The sequence below is a fragment of the Sylvia atricapilla genome, chromosome 1, assembly GCF_009819655.1.
Source record: "Sylvia atricapilla isolate bSylAtr1 chromosome 1, bSylAtr1.pri, whole genome shotgun sequence".
NCBI classification, from domain to species: domain Eukaryota; kingdom Metazoa; phylum Chordata; class Aves; order Passeriformes; family Sylviidae; genus Sylvia; species Sylvia atricapilla.
Genome location: NC_089140.1, coordinates 16,049,800 through 16,071,263, shown reverse-complemented (window position 1 = coordinate 16,071,263; position 21,464 = coordinate 16,049,800). Strand labels below are relative to the sequence as shown.

Genomic DNA, 21,464 nt, shown 5'->3' with positions numbered 1-21,464 from the left:
CTGCAAAGACACAATAAATTGGCAGAGAGCTGTGAATATCAGTAACAAGGAGAAAATCAACAAAATGTCAAATGGTAAAATGTAGAATACTTTAAAAACTGCAAATTTGCAGATCACTTTAAAATACTCAGTTTAAGGGTTTTCCCATCTCAATTTGCTACTTACAGGATTTCAGAGGAATACTGACAACTATTTCCTGTGTAAATCTAACTACCTATAAAATATCATGCAAAGGTGAAGTAGCTAAATAAAACTAGTCATCAAAATTATTTCTAATCCATGTTTAAAAGGTATGATTATATGGAACTAAATGGAGATCTTAAAGGCAGACAGCTTGAATCCACATTCAGCTGTAAGATGTTTGGTGCAATATTAAGAAAGAATTCAATCATCATGAACATTCCAATATACAAAAAGTCTTATGGGATATGAAACTCATCCCATAAAAAACAATAGGCATATCTGATAATCCGAAAGTGATGAAGCCCAGGGTCTCACAGCATATTTTTATTTAAACCACTTTCTGTATTTTATTTTTATTTCATGGTAGTTTTTAAAAGATTATCATATTAAAGGCTTTTAGTGGCATAGGGAGAATAAAGAACTTTTTTGTAATTTCAATAGAGTAATATTTCAAAATTTTATTTTTCATTTCAATGGAAATTCATTTTATTAAGATTAAATTATGAGCCTGCTTGCTTATTACATGGAATGGACATTCAAAACTCTAAATTTATGTCATGGATGTCCTTTTCCTCTCATAATTTACTTTGGTTTAATAACATATTGGGGACTATCTTTCCTTTATATCATTGCAAACCTAATCAATCTTTCTTTTTTGCATTTTCTGCTCATTTTCCATACTTACCTGCTTTTTCACTCTTTGCTTTCCTTTTCATTTTCAAGGAGCATGAATTTTACCATTCCTTTCCTTCTCAAACATTATTGAGAAGGTAGTATAAGAAATTGAGAAAGAATTGGTAATTCAGTTTTGTTTCAAATTTTTTAATATTACTCATTACTGTGGATAGGAATACTATAATTTTGTCTATCTCTGGTAATCATATCAAGATTATTTGAAAGTTAATCAGCAGCAGTTGCAAATAAACTATCAGCAGCAAGATAGAGGGAAAAAAAAAAGAGGTTTAGGCTGTCCATTTACCCTGACATTCTGAAGGGTTCTGCCTGATTTCTCAGCAATGCCCTGAAAAGATGATGTGGGTTTTTTTCCTTTGGTTTGTCTGATATTCCTGAAATGCACTCTAACCATTCTGTCTTTAAACACAACACTGAACTGCAGTAAAGGGACACTACGATTTCCAGAATTTTGACAAATTTTTGCAATGTTTCTCCCAAGTGTATCTCCTCCTGAGAACAGGGATCTGAGGACATAATGTGATGGTAACGGTATTTTAAAAGTACGCTGGATCTACTGGTAAGCATGAACTGACTTCAAACTCTCTTCTGTATTCAATTGCAAGCACTGACTTTGATCTCTAAAGCTAACATAGCTTTAGGTCCAATGCTCTAAGGGTCGGTCTCTCTTCTTATATACGATCATTATAATCAAAACCAGCGAGGTGCTTTTGCTAGTAAACCTTACATATCAAAGTCTGGGGATAAAAGCAGTAGGTTCTCCCTGTGAATTTGTACAACAGCATTTATTTGAAATAAGTAGCCAGCGTATTTTAAAGCTGTTTTTTTGTGGCACACAAGACTGTTCTATACTCTTATGCTTTGAGATGTGGAGGTGGCAACAGTGCATACATTTACATAAACTGGAAGATGAGTGGTACTGTTCAACATATAATCTGATTTTACACTAGTAAATGCACTAGAAAATGTTCAATTAGAACACGGGGTAAATAAATGTATAGATGGTATGAACATAGATCAGCTCTATTCATACAAATATGAAACTGAATGTGATGAAGCAAGAAAAGATCTGGGGCTGTTCACAGGCAAGGGTACATGTACAAGGGTACATGTACATTTATATTACTAAATCTAAATCTATGGTATCAGAAAATTAAATGTATGATACCATTTATTTTTCAAGATTCTCTAACTGCCTTTTTTGTTATTAGAGAAAACCAAATTATTTTATAGTATGGAGTCATCTTCCTATAATAAACACAAATCTCTTTATGAACAGTTTGGTCAGCTGTCATAAAATATATTTACAAGTCTGGAAATTTGTCTGCTTTTAAAAAGTCTGTGCTGTGGAAAAATGTTACCATGTACACTTATTGTGATAGATAAATGCTTTGGTTTTTTGGGGATTGAAACAAAGGGAGTTGCTTGAATTAGCACTCCAATCAGGCCATATTCAACCAAAGTATTTGTGATTTGCATACAGTTCTTTAGAGGGGAGTTATATATTTTTTACAAAAATAAGCAAAACTTTTTTCCAAAGCCATTCAAGGACTTTGGCCACAAGTTCTTGAATGGCAGCTGGCTTTTGGAAGCTTTGTGAGATCAGAGACTTTTAAAAACACTGTGTTGTGTGCAAACAAGCAAGCAATAATACCCGTCTGACTTTTGAATGTCAGAAATACTAGAGACCTTGATCTGCTTCCTTCCCTCTCTAAAGATGTAACCACAAAGTAGGGAATGAAAAATTAATCAATAAAAATTAAATTTAAAACTTTTCTCTCATTAGAACAAAAGTCTGTTCCTCATTTTTTTTTATTACCTTTTCAACTTCAATTCCAAGCTTCAGGTTTTGGAAATGTTTTTGGCTTATTCATTTGCTTGAGCTTCTTTAGTTCTAGAAGAATAAAGTTATAGTTGTGCTTGGGCAAGTGGAGGTTGTACCACATGCATAGAAGCTCTGCTAAAACTGGTTAAAGCATGCGGGGGAAGATGTGAAAATTAATTTTCTAAAATCATGCAATCCTGAGTTTTAACACAGGAAAAAAAGAAATCACATGAGCCTTCTACCTGAATGCTACTGCAAAAGGTAAAAAGAATCACAATTTAAACCTGGTGTGGTGGTTACTTTTGTCTCTGGTAGGAGGAAATGGCTGGAGCTAACCAGCTACCCCAGACATTATTTCACAACACTAGTGCAAGCACAAGAACATTACTGACCACATGTTGGGCATTCTTGGGTGAGTATGTTTGAGGCATTCTGCTGTCTAATAAAAACAGTATGTGGAAGATGATTTAAGAGAAAGTACTACTCCCACACGGGGAATGTACTCTCTACTTCATCAACTCCCCACTTAAACAGACTACTTTTTCATTTGAACAGTGCATCATGGGCTTGATTCACGATGACAATTAAGGAATTTAACATCTTTCTCTGAACAGAAGTATCTTTATGCAGAATATTGTAAATTTTGTGAAAGAGTGGTATCTCAAAATACATTTTCATCATATACATTTCTGATGCAGAAGAATTAAGCAGACTATCAGTTTCTCTTCCCACACTCCAACAAAAATTTAAGGATAAATAACACCTACATATAACTGCAAATTTTATGAGGATTCTTCGATTATGAGACCAAGAGCAGAGAGATTAACAGAAACAGTCTGATCAATCAAAAGCAAAGTCAGGGCCGCATGGTGTCCCTAACTGTATCTTACATTGAAAATTTTTCTGTCCAAATTGCTTGCAAGGACTTTATTGCCTCACGCAAAAATGTGGACAGCTTTTCAGTTCTAACCACAGCTACTGGCAGTCCCTCTGCAACTGCTGCATGTGCACTGTGCAAAACTGCTCAGCGTAGTAAATCCATGGAAGAGGAAAAATTTGCACTGAGCTGTGACATATTTGCACAGGAGATTTGACTTCTATGGTTCTGCACTGTGAACTGCAGTTTGCAATTGACTTTGCCTGCACTTATCTTGCAGAACTTTATTGTCAGCAGTATGCGACCTCACCATTTACCAACCTTCCCATTATCATTTATGAAATACTAAGTGACAGGATTCTCTGGCTCCAAAACTTCATCCTAATTCCTACACTTTGATTCCTGAGCTTTAAACAGTTACTTATCCTCTCTAGGACTCTGCCTTCTCATCACATAGCATTTTAACTTCTTTAACAGTTTTTTGTAAAGAGTGTTACTCAATGCTTTCTTAAAATCCAAGCATGGTCAATTCCATCTTTCCAAACAGCAACAGGATTATTTCACCAATCAACTGATGGAAAGACAAAATGCTTTGAGAAGAAAAAGACTAATAGAATATTCTCTATAGCATGAATGATCAGCAAATCCAGTGCCAAGTACGACAGACTTTTTTTCAATATATGCACACTCCCTTAGTCTACAATGCCTCTGGAGTTCAGCAATTATGTCTCTCTGGAATTCTGAGAAGGAGCTAATCCAGTCTAATGAATGTTGTATTTGTGCAGTTTGCACAGATACGATGTAAGAGATACAAAGAGCAAATGAACCTGGATTCAGGTGGCCGGGGTAGACAGTAGACAAGAACCAGTAAAGGACAGGACCTTCAGAGTCCTGTCAAATTTTCATTTTAGGTGTTCTAAAGACCCTCTTGATATTTTAAACTTCTCTTTATTCCCACAAAGCCCTAATTATGTATAATATCCTAGTATTTGAAACTGTCGTGCCTGTAACAGTATGGATGCACCTTGATGAGTCGCTGCTTTCTCAATTCTATGTCATAGAAAAGTTTTTCATTTTTATCTATACCTTCAACACAAATGTAATGAGTAGACTAGAATCAGCCTAAAGGCACCTTCTATCTAGCTTTACAGTTTCTCTAAATCCAAAGGTAACGTGATTTGCAGTGCATCAGACTCTTTTGGAAATTAAAAAGTGTTACTGGCTGGCTACTATTCTCTCACTTTAACACTACATTTTTTTCTCCAAAGCTTCCAGAGACCAAGAATTATAATAAACCATGTCAAGAAATTCTGCACTGATGAGCAGCTGATAAATACAGCTAATAATTACCCTTGGAGATAAATGCAAAATTAATTAAAATCAAAATTTCAATAAAATCAAATCATATGAACTTTCACTTCTAGTCCAGAAGATACATTTTAGCTTTCATATGCAACTGATTGTAAAATGAGCATAATTGCATCAGCAATTCATATCCTGTTCCTGCCCTCACTCAAGCCAGGACAGAATTCTCATCAGGCTCGTGCTGCCTGGCAGCCTCATCAGGTCTTTAGATTTGGTGCCAAAGTACAGAACACTGACCAGGAACATTAACACTAGAGCCCATCCCATAATAAACACACTGCAAATGGGTCTTTCCTTTGCATCTTTACCTTGAAAGTGATATCAGTAAATTGTGCCCTATCACTTAAAAGATACCCGAGAGCACTCTTTGCAACAGCAACATATGAGAGATTACAATGAGTAGGGCTTGAAGCCAAACTGAACTGAGTGATTGATTCCACAGGAAGAACTTTGTTCTTGGTATTTCTTATGTTCAGATTCTTTGAATAGCTCCTTACATACAAGGAAACTATTTTTGATCAGCTGAATGTCAAAAATAATTACCTGGCATTCTGTCCTTAAACATTAAACCCAGTGTCTCTTAATTAAGAAAACTGATTTTATATCTGACAGTTCAGCTAGGATAATATTCCATAAACATAAAAATATTTTAATGCTCTTCTTTCTTATTATTGCCAAATTAGAAAGAAATGATTCACACAGTCACAAGGATAAGACTGGTGCAGGGAGCTAAACAATTGCAAGAAGCTGCTCTGTGTATTTCTGTGGTTTGGAAATAGTGCCAAGTCAGAAGGAAAAGACATTCTCTGCATTTTCTAAAGCAAGATAAATACAGAAAAGAAATATAGATGAAAGATGGAACTGCTATCTGCGGATTCTGCCAGATTCCTTGGCTTTTTGGCACACCTATTGAAGCTGGCAGACTTAGCCAGTAGCAATCTTTTCCATTAAAAGGAGCAGCATATATTTTGATTTAACATACTTTGTTTGTGCATTTTTAAGCTTCAAAAATGTCTATTTAAATTTTTTAATGATTCCTTCTGCACAGTTGGCTGCAATTGCCCTTATTTGAAATGGCTCATTTATCACTAAAAGAGCTGCAGGGCACAGCTACTGTTAAACAGCTCCAACAAACGTACAGCTTAGTGGGACAAGCTTCTTTTTATAAGACCAGAAGATGTTTAAAATGTGCCAAGAGGAGCTTTATGCCAGCCTCTAGGTTTGTTATCCAAATGTTACAAAATTAGAGATCTCCTGAAGCACAGAGTTTGGGCAAAAATAAGCTGATCTCCCTTAGGCTGCTGGTTTTTCCCATCCACAATCAGCCAGATTTTAACAGAACACTTGCTACATATCATAAACTTCAGTAATGTGAAGTTTTGAAAAAAGTAATCTAACCTCCGAGGATTAATCTCTACTGAAGCCAAACTTCATTACCTTTGTCAATGATGCAAAAGCAAAATGTTTAACATAAAAGTACCCTTCCTTTACGAATGGTGACATTTTGCTTATTATGAAGGTAGAACAGCTACTGGCTCCTGCTTTCTGAAGCTGAAACTGTAAGCAAAATGTTCAAAGCAACTTGGCACTTGCTAACACAATGGAAACTGGTGGAACACTGACAATTTACATTAATCCTTCTGAAACAGAATAGAACATGCTAGTATGTGACTTAGTTTATGGAATCTCTTACATCCAAAATTTAAGTGTGATGTGATCAATACATTTGTGGGTGAAGGGATTTGGCATATTTTCTGTAGACAACAGACATACAGAAATTTTGGAATCTAGTGCCCTCTTTCTTGATGTCCAAGAACTGTAACAACTGCTATAAAAAGTAACAGCCATGAGACTGGAGTATGTGCCAGACTCACCGTATCTCCAGCATGAACTGTGGAGCCTGAACAGAGCAAATCATCACAGTTACAGTTACAAAGGGGGTGTTTCTAAGCTTAAAATTACAACATAAATATATAAATTGCAAACACATACTATTTTACCTCAATAGTTCTATTGCATAGAGATTACATGAAATATTCTTGGATTAATTTATAAAGATATATTAAACCTTGCTTTATAATGTGAAACTCCATGTTGTGTATTTAATGTTCTCACCAAAGGCCACCACAAGAAAACAACCAAACCTGTTGCCAAATACTCCTAAAGAAGTGGGTGTTAGTGCTTTTGCATTTCATTTTCTGTACTCTAGATTAATACAGTATGTGATAAAAGGCTGGTTTTAGAATGTTTTCAGTAGAGATTACTAGTAATTGTCTTCCATGTTTTGTAATTCACATTTATTTCATAAAGCTGGTCTTACGAAAGTCTTTGCACATAAAATGGTTAGCCAAAACTTCTTGTAGGAATTTATGACTTCAGCAAACAATGACAGTTTTCTGGAAGCTCTGCACAATAAATTACAGAAGTTGTATTTTTTAACACAGTCATTACAAAAAAGCTTCCAAATATGAAATCTACATTTCACAAAAACTTTCAGAAATCGTGGTTAAACAAACGGCTTTTATATCTCGGAATATTACAAGGGAATAGAAGAGCCTAACTGCTCTGCCACTAAGAACTGAACTCGAAAAGCACAAACACCTCCTATTAAGTCCACACAGGATTCAAAAGTTACATTAAACATGTAATGCCTTCTTTGCCTAATAAACCAAAACCAACCAACCAAAAAGCCCAAGCTGAACATATCCACCCTCTCCCCACCTCCCCCCACCATGCATCTCTTCAGGATACCCTGATAAAAAGAATAATTGAAAAGAATATTAAAAGGTATGATTATACAAATCAAGTTCCATTCTTAGGGCATGAGTGTCTTCTTTGCCCACTTTATTTTACTAAGCAGTTCAATTTTATTTTTCAGCACTCCTGGTGATGTTCTAATAAGCTACCACAACTGATATTCCAGAAGGCATCCATTTGTAATATAAGAAAATAGAGCACTTCCATGTTGGGCAAATAAAAGCATAAACCAGACCACAGAGTAAGGCTAAAGATCAGTTCTATGCAGCAGTATGTTGGATAGACACTTCCAATAATAAAAAAGTATCAGAACATGAATGAAAACTCTGATCATCTCCATTTTAGGCACCTTAATCATTAGGTTAATGGTTCCACTAGCCCAAAAATAAATAGTTCTGTATGTACAATGGAACAAGAACAGGAGAAAATTGACTTTTTCATAGTTCAGCACAGAAAAATATCTTAAAATGAATTTGGAAAATAAAAGCTGCTCAGAACAATGCAAAGCTCAACAGAGATTAATTTACTTTGACTTCATGTAGCCTTGAGCCTAGGCACACACATGGAAAAACCTGCCAACAGCACCAGTTATGGCTCCCATATGGTGTGAGTGCCTTAAAGTCTGGGTGACTGGCTACTCTCCAGTGGTTCTAGACTTTTACAAAAAGCTTACAGTCAGTATTCATTATTTACATTTTACTTAAGATTACAGTTGCAGCTATGAATTCGAAGCAAAAAAAAATGAATCCCCTGCTTTACCTATCAAATATGAACATATACATATTTTACATAATTTTTCTAGCACTCCACTCCTGTTTGTTCGCCTCCACTTTGTTGTGCGTTACATTTAAATTGAAACTTTTCTGGAGTCATCATCTTCTTATACAGGCACACATCACTCCCTAGCAAACTGAACTTTGTATTTGTCATCAATGCCTTTAAGCATCATCACAGTACACACACACAAAAAAGCATAAATTAAAAAAAAACCCCAACTTTACTGTATCTTAACTAATTAGTTCAGAATTCAAGCAGAAATTTCAAGTAAAAACATCAAAGGATTCTCATATGAGATACTGGAGATCACCTCAGCAGGAAGACCTCTGTAAATGTTTTAGAATACTTATGTACCATCTAATTGGGTACCTGCAAAGGTAAAATTTCATTGGCAGGCAGAGCAAGCATTTCTTAGCTTCACCCTTTACAACCAAAGCCACTGGTCTTCTTTTCAGAGACCTTAATACACTTGTATCTCTATAATGCAAAAGTATTTACCACTTTCTCAGCCAATAAACTCCTTCAGTTTTCTAATGAATCTTATCTCTGCCAAAGCAGCAATCCTCTGCTGTGGAAAGGCAATATTTTGTTTTAAAGGCAATACAAGAGTCACTGTGTTTGCCTCTGAATATTTGCCTTTCTAAAACAATAAAATGCTTGAGCACATTTTGTGGCTGCTTTTGAATTGTGAATTATTCCTACAAAAATGAGAGCTATGTCATCTGACATTTATAAAAAGTTTTGACAAAAATTAAAATCTGATTTAATCACCTGAAAAAAATTGGCTTATATCACAAGGTCTAAATTCACTGGTGATTTTTACTCCTGTGCATGAAGGTCAACATTATAGCATGCAAAGGTTTAACCTGGGGATTTATTTCCAAAAAGACATGAAAATCAAAGTAGAAAATTGGCCAAACATGAACTTTGAGGGCACTACTATGGTCAAACAGAATAATGAAAATCTCTGATATTCAAACAGAGCTTACACAGAAACATGGAAGTTATTCTACCTGATTTAAGTATTCATGCAGATATTACTGAAATACTGATTTTTTTTCTGAAGCATGTTGCAATTCAGTCCAAAAAGGAAAGTTCAAAAATAAAAAAACCAGAACTGACACACAAATATAATTAAAGAGTTAAAAATACAGAAATTACATCAGTGATTACACTTGCCTATCTAATTAAAAACATGACAATGAGACACACAATTCATTTATTTTTTTTTTCAATAAGAGTGTATATGCGAACAGAAGCTATGTAGGGCTTGTCAGTTTACCAAGCAAAAGTATCATACATGTAACTGCATAAGATAAAGCTAGACAAACTGTAGGCTACAAATAAGGTGCAAATGTTTTTATGGGGAAGGTATTTAACTACTGGAACAAGTTATGATGTCTCTGGTGGATTTTCCATTGCTGGAATTTTTTAAGTAAAGAGTCAGTGTTTTTCTAAAAGATATACTCTATTCCAAACAGAAAAAAAATGAAGCAATGTCTCTGCTCTGCATGAGCAAGGCTAGTCAGACTTGGTCATTAAAATGATCCTTCCAGCATTATAACGTATGGACCTACAACTATGTTACGTGAGAATAGTGTCCAGTTTACCAGACTATAATCTTATTCAGGCTTTTTAAATACTGGCATATTACCCCTCTTCCAGCCCTGCAACTTCCCCTGTACCACAAGCTTGTTGAAAATCAACATCCAGGAGGATATTAATTTAAATTCAGCTGTCTGAAAGCTAGCTGTTTAGTCTGAGTTAGTCACCTAGGTCCTTTCTACATTCAGTGGAGAAAATGAGGCATTTTTATGAGTCTATTCCTTGCAGATATCTTGGGCATCTATTTTCAGCTACGGTAAGCCTGCAGGTGTCTCTCACTTTCCATTGCCTACAGAAGGTGTCTTAGTTTAGACTACTTTAAACTCCATACCTAGAAGTGGCCAAAGTTAGATGAAAGGAATCCATCCTTAATACTCCAAAGATCTCTTTCAAAATCCTTGGATTCAAGTTAGTTAGATCCACTAATTTAAAACATCTGGCATTATTAGATCATACTCAAAGTGTGCTTCAGTTACGGCTGGGCAGATTGAGTTTCATCACCATCATACCATATAAATTCAACTCATCTGTATTCTTCTAGGAAAAGAAAAATTAATATTTTAATAGGTCTTCCTTATTGCACTAATATTCAAAATTCTGTCATTGCTATCTAATAATGAAATGGACTGTATGCTAATTTTTAAAAGTTCTCCACTGCCTTGGATGGGATTCACCCCATTAAACACCTACAGCCTAGATGTGCTGATCTGACCTTTGAACCTGCACTGACTGGCATTACAGCCAAAGGAGACCAGAAAATATTGCCAGTAGAAACCAAGGTGCCTTATCTTTGCATAAATTTCCAAATTAAAACAGATGAAACAGTAAAAACCTATTGCCCTTCCTTGACTCTTGTAAGAATTGGGATGACTATTTCAGTTTGGCATGTGCACAGTGTAAACACTTAAAGTTAAGATGAATTACTAATTTGATTAATTTTGTTCTTCCACAGCCTGACTTTGGCTGCTTACTTTCTCTTATATTTTCATTACTTTAATAATCTCCTCAGAGATTGCTCAGTCTCATTAGCCTCATAATAAAAGACTGTCCTCAGCTCTGTAGGGTATGAGGCCATTCAAACTTCCTAGGCCTTCTTTACACAGAAATCATCATCATTTTCATTGTCATCATCATCATCATCCACAAAACCAAATCCATTATACCACTTACAACGTCAGAAATTAACTTCTGCAATAGCAGAAATTAACTTCCATAACAGATTCTTCCATCTTCCCTCATTTGTGAAGGAAGAATGACCAGGAATAATCAGCTACATGTTTTTTACTTGTGTATACTTTGAATTTTTTTTTAATTCTGAATCCTTTTAGGAGGTATATTATGAGCAGTTGCATGAGTGCCTGTCCTATCACACCACCATGCTCACTAACTCACTTCAGTAACAATCCAAATCTACAGCTTGCCAACATAACCAAGAAAAAGAGTGACTGTAGCCCAGAGTAGCATTGTATTATCTTGACATGGTTTGTAGGATATTGATTTAAATGCTTTTCAGCATCTTCTGATGACTCTACTTCCTTTAAAACATGTTTACACTCATCTTTTCACTATTAAAGTAACTGCACTTCCTCAGTCTCCCATTTCCTCCCCAGTGTTTTTACAATTTGTCTTACAAGGGCATCTTTTATAAGAAACCTGTACACTTTACTTATAGTTAGACATATTTTTCATGAATGAGCTTGACTGTCCTAAGGTTCAGCAGCAGGCAAATATAGGTGGACATCTTTGTTCCTCTGCAAGAGCTTTAAGGGAAATATTCTGCTGTTTCCATGAAGAATGTGGTGCTGGCTTGGTCCTGCTTTCCATTGCCTATGAATTTTCCTATTTCTCTTCTGGTGACACACTCCAAGCATAAAGAATGTTGCCTGATATTCATTCTTATCTCAGTTGTAAACTGCCAAACCCTCAGTGGACTTCTCTTCTCCCTTGGTTTGTGGGTGGTTATCTCCAAACTTGAATTCAAACTGATACCTGTTCCTTTCTCTGAAGTCTATTTCTCCTGCTGTCTAGTGTCCTACATGTCATCACTGGATCTTTGAAAATGCAAATCTATTTTCCAGCACAGCCATGAATTGTTGAGAAAGAGGAAATATGTTCTAGTATTTGGTTGAAAGAAAGCATTTATTCATCTGTCACAGGTCATAACCATTGTTCCATTCCCGGTCATAAGAACATTGATTATGGAACTGAACATAAAAGAAAAACTTCATAAACTGCCTTTCTAAACTTCCTCCAAAATTCCTGTTTGTCTCCTCAGAATTTCACATGGTAGCTGACATACACCAGTGACTTCCCAAGACTTCTATCATATAGCCTCACTGGGGAAAACTAAATGTATTTAGGGTGCAGTTACAAATAGGTGAAAATTTCCAATACTGGTTCTCTCACAACTATTGTTTTGTGATTCTCAAATAATGTTTGAAGCAGTAGCAAAATGTGAAATACAACAATCTGATTGAAATTATTTTCTGTTTATAATTTTATTACTGGTTTTTGGACAAAAATATGTATACGCACATTGAATAGGTAATGGTCAGAAAGTCTAATGCTTTGAGAAAATCTCTGACCAACTGTTAAAACACTCAGCAACTGTGTCATTCACACAGGCTAAATGTCTCCCCAAAGCATCACACATTCTTTGTATGTGAACACAGCACATGAACATGTGCTGAAGAACACCTGGGATTAGGCATGTATTGCAACCTAGTCACAACTACAGAGGCTGTGACATTAATCCAACTATGCATGATCACTGAAACACCAGATATCTGGTAAAAGATAAAAAAAAAAATAAAATTAAACAAATCCAAACAAGTTTCCTAGAGAAAATATGACTGGTCCTGGAATAACCTGTACATAACAACCTCTATATAAATACAAAGTACGCCTTCAGTCAGCTATTCACTGGAGAGGCTAGAAGAATGAAAACACACAGGCATTCTGTCAATACTGAGAAGCACAGAGCAAAGATATCCAATGGCACAGACAGTGCTGCAACTACTGTCTCACCCGTGCTGGGCAGACCGACTGAATAGGTCAGGCAGGACTCAGCCCGGTACTGACTCTTCCATTTGTGCAAGTAAACTTCCACCCACTCTCCTGCCATCTGGGAATGCCTCTCTAGCCATTCTGAAACTCCAGTTATTGGTTCTTGATGGCAATTGCAACAGGGCCATCAAGGCAGTCAAGCTCTTCTTAAGTGCTGGTGGATTGGTCATCTGTGCCCTGAGCTGTGATGGTGCATGTGTTGATCTGCTTCACAATCAGCTCAGCTCTGGTAACACAGAACAAAAGCACCTGGACTAGCATATATGGAAAATCCAGAATATTGTGAGTAATAAAAAACATTAAACACTTTATATTTTTCTCTACAATCCTACTTATCTGGAAGTACAAATTAATGTTTTTTATTAGTCCAAACACTTTAACTAGGACTGAAAAATAAAGGTGAACTTAGAGTGATGTGGAATTATTCTAAAAGTGCATCATCAGAATCAGTGTGCTACAACTTACAAAATCTGAAATCTGCAAATTAAAAAGAAAGAAAAGAAAACAGATGACAGGAGGTCAGAAAATGGATTGTGCCAGCTGAATAGAGAGAGAAGCAATATGAAAAAGTCAACAAGTGCTAATGCTGTAATGTAGCATATATTCCTCTACACTATTGGCTGTATAGCCAATATAATGTGACTGTAGTAGGTAGGTAGGTATTACTCTCCAGTGCTGGAAGAGTAACTTAGACTTGGGTAAGTTCAAGTACTGGCCCTTAAACTGACTGTTTAAGTATTTTTGACCAGTGGATCCTTTAATGCCAACTACAGATAAACACATGATAATTCAGGATCATTAACTGTGCCAGAACTGAATCTGCTCACAGTGAAGTACACTACTATAAATGCAGGTATAAAGTCAACATTAATAATAACACTGCATTATAAATAAATTCTTACTGCAAATACATTTACCTGAACATCAAGTAAAATGAAAGGTCTGCATACAATGAATCTTCCAGGGAATTTATGAAAATTGAGAACTCCTACTATCTCCATCTCTAAAGCCATAATGCTCATCTCCCTTGTGCCAAAGAAATAACTCCTCTGCCTTCAACCAGTGAGACAAAACTTTGCCAAAAAAATCTTTTTGAAAGAACATTTTATTCTAGGATAAGATCTTTGCAGAATGTGATTATGCTTAACTCCTAAAATAATAATTTTATAAGAATTCACCAAAACAGCTCCAGGTAAACTATTGTATTACTCTATGTTAATTAGTTCCCAAATCCAGTTACACTCCATGTCTAGGTGACTTACTACTATATTAAGCAACCATCCATTAAGATAACCCAACTTCTTTAGTAAATGTCATTTGAGAATGATAAAATGCTGATGTAATCTCACTAGCAGCCTAAGTCAGAGTCAAGTACTCTAAAGATGAATGTCACATGGAATATTTCCATTCCTAAAACCCACCTAACTGTAATACTTTTGGCACCAAAATCCCATTTCCTAATTCACTAATTAACGAAATATTTTTAGGATAAAGTTAAGAAAATTTGAGGTCCACAACAGCATCCAAGAACTATTTCAAATTAAAAATCTCTTTTCTTGACCATGCCAAACCTCTTCAATAGTTTGAATCCCAAAGAAGAAAAGCTTGCACCTCACCTTCACCACTCCATTTTCATGCATAATGACACAGTTGTTGGGATCCTCTGAAAGCTGATATAAAGCCAGAGCTGTAGCTCTATGAACCAATGGATCCTTTGCCTTCAAGTAACGTGCTAGAGGAGCCACAGCCTTGGTCTCTCCAAAGGCAACTCTATTGCTGCCCCACATGCAACAGTGGGCAATGGCCTCTGCTAAGTGACGTCTTAACTTGTTATTGTTCTGAAGAAGGTAGAAACATAACAAATAAAAGTCAACATACACAACAAAAAAGTCATCAGAAGGCAGAATTGCATTCCCACACATCTTTAAGGCATCCCAATTTAATTGCAGTACAATTAAAACTGGAGAGAGCTGTAAGGCATAGAACTATTAAAGTCCCTTAATATTCTTTTTATAGCAAGTGCTGCAAATTTTTATGTTATTTCAAAGGTACTTTTAGACTGAATGGAAATTAGATAAGATAGCATTAAAATGTAAAATATGGCCCCATCAGTGAGATTTTTTTCTGCATGTTCACATTTATTGCTTTCTCAACCCTTTGTGCTTTTTTCATATGGCAGCTGCACCTCTCAAAAGCAATATTCCGCAACAGTAACTATTAAAATGAAGCTCATCTTCCAAATCAATTTTAGTAGCAGACACAGACTGTTTTCATGTCCAATATATGTCCCATTGAGGAATGATTCTACAGCTCTTTCTTGTACTGCTACAAAATCTACTGCTCCTGTCATAACCTTTTAGTTGGGCATAATGCAGTCAGACATAAGAAGTTACAACGCTTTTTATAATATGTTTAAATATAACTTACTGTGTTTGCTAGCTTGGACAACAGAGGGACAACTCCATGATCTGTCATAACAGCTAAGTTTTCTTGATCTTTAGCTATATTTGCAATGGCTGCACATACACTTGTTAAAACTTCTTTATCCTTTGATTTTAGCAAATTGACTATCAGTTCCAAGCCGCCAACAAACGATCGAACCATTTCCCCAGAATTCTAAAAGAGAATCAAAAGAAATGTAGTTTTTAAATATTCAATTAGTATTTATATGCAAACGTTTAAAAAAGACATTGGCATGACATATTTATTCAAAACTGCAGCTATTGCCTTCACCAAGAAATATGGCTAATTTGGAATTTGGAACTCTTTTGATTGACGTAGGAGAGTTAGATAGTTTTACAATCCACCAGACAGGCAGAAATTCAATGCCTAAATAAAGGTATCTTTCATTTATCATTTTTCATACCTCAGGGTATAAAAGTCTCAAGCTGTCACTTTAGAAGGGTGCAAGTCTCACTTATCAGTAGTATCAAAGTGGCCAGATGGGTGCCTTGCACACTGTAGGGCATCTAACACAGCAACAGACACTTTAGGCTCTCAAAGTGTCTCCTGTTTCCTACATTTAGTCTGACAGCTAGGACAAAGGAATGACAATATTATTTTCTTGTATCAATGCCAATGAGTATTCAGGAATATTTAAGAGGGAAAATTACACAAGTCATGACAGCAACTGTGGGAGAACCATGGTGCACCACAGAGTATGAAAAAGCAATGTAAAAAAATGTGAATAAAGAACACAAAAACTACCCTGGAAAAATGTTTAAGTTTCCCCATAAGAATTAAATAGAAAACAGTGTGCCTTGATCTTGAATACAATAGACAGATCTGGTCCATTTTTACCATCTTCAAGAAGTTATCATAACATTAAAAAAGGTTTAGAGAATGACAACAAGAATAATCAGGGTAGGGAACTGCTCTGTAGAAGGAATGATTAAACAACTAGGACACTCAAGGTAATAAAAGAAAAAGAAGGAACAGTGTGATACAGATGTACAGAGTAGAGTGGGAAGGATCTCTCTTCTAAGAGAAGAACTGGGATCATCAGATGGAATTAGTAGGTGGCATGTTCAGAATCAAAGCTAGTTTTAAACAATGAACAGTTGACAAGCTGGAAGTCCTTGGAGCAGGATTGCAGTGAGTCTCAAAAATTTACGTTAGGCAAATTCAAAGAAAAAAAGAACATCCGTTAAGGGTTATTCAGTATGAAAGTATTCTCTCTGATTTGGAAATTTCTTGAGCACAGACTTCTTGAAGTGATGTTATGGTGGCACTGAAGGTGGCATTGGACAAACTGGAGTCAAACTGTTATTACATTGAAAAAAGTCAAGCATGGTTGGCAGTAACTTCATAAGATAAATTTCAGCTAGCCCTCCTCAGTGGTGATAAATGTGCAGGGATGGAAAGAAAGGTCTGCATGTGGAATTACTTTTATTTGTTTCTTTCAGCAGGTCAATAGGAGAATTTTGAATAAAAACTACTAGACTCGCTCCTGAAACTCTTTGGACTTCATGTAAGGTGAAACATGGATTGTATGAACTTTCCTATGGCTAGGTAGTGACCCTGAAGACCAGGCATGGTTTAGATTATATTTATTTCTTTTGGGGGGCTGATTTATGAACAGAGTAGGGTCCAACTGTATTATGTTAGCTCTGTTGAGCAAATCCATCAAATCATGGACTTGGTAAATGAAGATTTCATAAGATGCTGCAGTTTCATCTTTTTTTGGTTCTGGGTCTAAATGTCAAACAGAACTCCTAGCTGTGATGTTTCATTCTCACAGAAAGCAAAAGCAGTGGGTAGGCACATTGGGAATGAAACATTTTTTGCCACAGGCAGAACAAATCTTGAGAGCGGAAGGGAGAGGTTAAAGCCAAACTGAGTAAGGGTAAAAAACAGAAGCCACAGCACATGGAAAAAGGGCAGCATCCAAGAGCAAACTTCATGCAGAAGTCCTAAAAAAACCCCAAATCAACACATAACAGAGGTCCTTATAGAAATTAAAATAGAATCTAAATGCACAAGAATGACAGTACAGGTTTGTGGCTCAGAAAAACAGTTGAGAAAGACAAGGAAGGGCAATGCCCTGCCATCTATTACCATGTGAGCTGCATGTAGAGGCAGGTGGGCTTACAGAGCATTTCCCACGGATACAACAGCATAAATGATCCTCTATAATTGCTAGTGTGTGCATACCACAATGTAATGCATATACAGACAATCACCCGAATTAAAACACAGTTCCTCTATATCAGTTTTCATGTTTGTATTGAAATTTTAAAATTTGACCCAAGGCAATATGTAATGGGTTACTGAGAAAGCTTTCTACACACAAATTTCTTATCTAAATGTATTCAAGAAGCTATAGAAGCTATAGAAGAAGCTGTAGAAGCTATATTATCAGACATGGGAGGAGAAAAGAAAACTAAAAATTTTGTATTTACTTACAATCTTTGAAGGTCATTACCACATTACCTCGTGTATAAATATTGCCTCAACAGATGAGAAAGGCTTCTGTTCAACAGGTAAATGCTACAGTACAAGGTGTAAGATTTGAAAGGGCTCTGAACATGATTCTGTGTTTCTGCATGGTTCAGATATCTACATATTATTATTCCTGCTTTTGAAAGATATTCCATGAAGAGCTAAGACAGCCTTTATCTCATCTTAATGGACCAGTACCAACATTTTGTCTTTTTCTGCCTGTATGTATTTTCTTTCCAGGTGATTGTAACCCTATTTGTTGAATTTCTCTTCTGACAAGCTTATACTTTTTACATTTTGTAATGGAGTACATCCCACTAAAGTAATGGAATAACATATAAACATTCAGCAGTAAGAAAAAGAAAACAGTTTCAATAATCATCTGTGAAACCAAGTAAACATAAGGACAGAACTTTCTACCAGTGATGAAAAGCAGAGGGAAACTGCAGAAACCACATGTCAGGGAAGTTTCCCAAATGTGATTGTGGGTGTAGTCTGGTGGTCTGTGCAAGACAAAGAGAAAAGCAAAACAGCAAGAAATCTGAAGAACAATGTGCAGGAAGAAGGACCAAAATGAGAGCTTTAAAATCCATTATGTTATGTACAAGATTTCTTTTTTCTTCAGAGAAATTTAAACAGCAAACACAATGTTTGTCATATCATTTAAGCAAAATGACACACTTGCTTTGTACAATATATTTCTATGTTTCTTTTTTTAAACTGAAATCTGTGTTTTTATTATATTCAATTGCCACACCTCAATATTTCAAAAAGAATTTATATAAAGCTGTGCTTGTGAGTGCAGAGGCCATAACTGAATTCTTCTGAATCTATGTTCTTTGTATTAATTATCAGATACTGCTCATAGTGTAAAGGAACTTCTGTGATTTTAGTTTTCAAATATTCTCAGACAATTTCATTTATACATTTTAAATTAACATAAGAAAAGAAATAATATATAACATGTCTTTGGAAATACTTCTTTACTTTTTGTTTCAATTAGAAAAAATGGACTCTTTAAATTCCACCTTCTAAATTAATTAACAGCTTACTTTGTCCAACAACCCAAAGGGTTTGTTATTTCCAGCTATTGGTGTGTGTTAAGCTTTCATATTTATCTATACTACATTCTATCCATGTGTGCCACTCCATTACCTACTGTTACAAAATCTTATTTCTTGGTTGTCCTTACAAGGCTATTCAGGTAGAATCAGGCAGGGTAAAAAATAGTTAAGAATAAAGCTTAGAAACTGTCTTTCTAGAGAAAAACATAGATAAAACCACTAACAAGCAATAAAACAGATAATTTTTTGTATATATCTGAGTGCCTGTGGTAACGATAGGTTGAATGCATCTGTTTTAACAATAATATTTCCTGAGCTGAACAAATTAGGAAGCCAAATGCAAAAGCATCTAAAGAAGTCATAAAAATGTAAAAAAACTTGAAAGGTGGAAGAAGGCTTTATTGTATTAACAGGAGATATCTGCATTTTATATCTTCATCATTATTATACTTTTTAATGCAACATTTAATCTGAGGTTATGAAAAATACATGAAAAAACATGGATTGTTCAATTACGTTTCAAGTGGCTAAAGAAGAAAAGAAGCGGTAACAGACTCTTTCATGACTTCAGTGACCACATCTTCTAAGTAGTGGAAGTTTTTATCCTCAGAAAGTACGAGAAATGCTATTTTAAAATTGGATTCAAGGGGAGGAGTTTGCAAATTTCAAGCAGTAAAAACACACCTATATGGCATAGGTGCTAGGGCCAGAAAAGTTACTTGCTGTATTAATAAAAGCCTCATTTGCCTACTCTTTATTATATACTTGCACCTTGCTGGCCTACATGACTATTAACAAGATTCTCTTAACTTCTACTTTTCACTTGTTTCTCCATTGGCTCAGCCAAGAGCAGAAATACTATGAGACAAACCAGCTTTGCACAGTTTTTTTAATTAAGAACAGAAACTATTATGGTATTTGCAGGACTTGGTCTTTGTGGTATTTATACAAGGAGAACATTTGGGACTTTTGAGTTTTCTCATCACGATATGCTATGTTTTTTGTGTTTGTTTTCATTAAATACATAAATTTCATCAATCTTAAGTTGAGACATATAGGTCTCGTAGAAGAACTACTTGATTTTTTAGTAACATAATTCCTTTCTTATTTCTTCCAAAGTGAAAAGTGTTTTCTTTATTTGAAAGATTTAAAGCTAAACACATTATTCCAAAATCCCATTGTATTTGTCTTTATTTTAAAGTCCACTTGAAAGATAAAATTTCTCCACTAAAGACAAGTAATATTTCACTATCAGGACATCTTAAAAAGATTAAGAAGTCAAAGCTAATTTGTCAAATTGAATAATTTTTGCCCAAAAAAGAGATGGTATGGCTGGGCAAACAAACTTTAGTTATCAAGAGTCATCTTTAAACTTCCTTTTCTTTAATGAAGGCAGCTTTCCATTTGCTATTCCCGACTGCATAACTTCTCATTCTAGTGCACAAACCAATTTAAAGTTAAAAATAAAGAAATCCGAAGAAGTTTCTATATTACAGCTGCTTAGTGAAATGGAAAACAAAATTTAGATAAGGAAGTTTCTATTCATTGTTCTTATTAAATAACTCAATGGTAATATTGATCAAATTACTTTATATCTTAAGGTTAATTTTATTCCTGTCTATACAGTTATGGAGGCTTCCACTGTTGCAGAACAGATGAAGAAGCATTGGTAAGACGAAACTACTTCCTGACATCTTACAACTTTTCTTTTGTGAGAAGATGCAATTTGTTGGGAAAACAACAGCAGACGATGAAAATGGATTTTCCAGTCCTCTTTATCTCGAAGAAGCAACTAAGACCAAAGCAACAAAGCAGAGTTTCTTTGACGTGGTTCCAATGCTACTCTGTAAGAGCTACTCTGTAAGAACAGAATTCCTCCTCAAAATTTCCTCTCTCTCTTCAGGAATTTGAGCATTGCACACTTGGCAACTGCATTGCTCTTGACAGTTTCAAGAAACCAAAGTGAAGTCAATTATCCAAGCATACAGCCCAAGAAGGCATGCAATGCAGGTTCTCTAAAAATGTCGAGGGGAAAAAGTTTACCTAGTCAATAATGCAACTTTTACTAGTCCTTCTATCTGTCATTTTCCTTATTTTTCAGTCTGGCAGAGTATACCTGAAATTCACTCCTGGGTGATTGCCAAAATATTTTTTTTTTCCATATAAGCAATGAAACAATGAATATCAAAATCCTTTGATGCCACAGTTGTCTCAATTATTTTAGATCATTTTGAGGAGCATTAAATAATAGATGTATGAGAAACAACACTGATTAACTAGAAAAACATTATTTCAATTGTTTTGAATTTAA

At 35.3% G+C, this 21,464-nt stretch overlaps 1 protein-coding gene across 1 annotated transcript in view; it reads right to left on the bottom strand.

Annotated features, from left to right (window-relative positions):
- ODAD2 (outer dynein arm docking complex subunit 2) overlaps positions 1-21,464 on the bottom strand; it is a 67,108-nt gene that overhangs the window by 7,140 nt on the left and 38,504 nt on the right. The window contains 2 exon segments of the mRNA XM_066337847.1: positions 14,765-14,986; positions 15,576-15,764. Coding sequence (XP_066193944.1) covers positions 14,765-14,986; positions 15,576-15,764 — 411 coding nt within the window.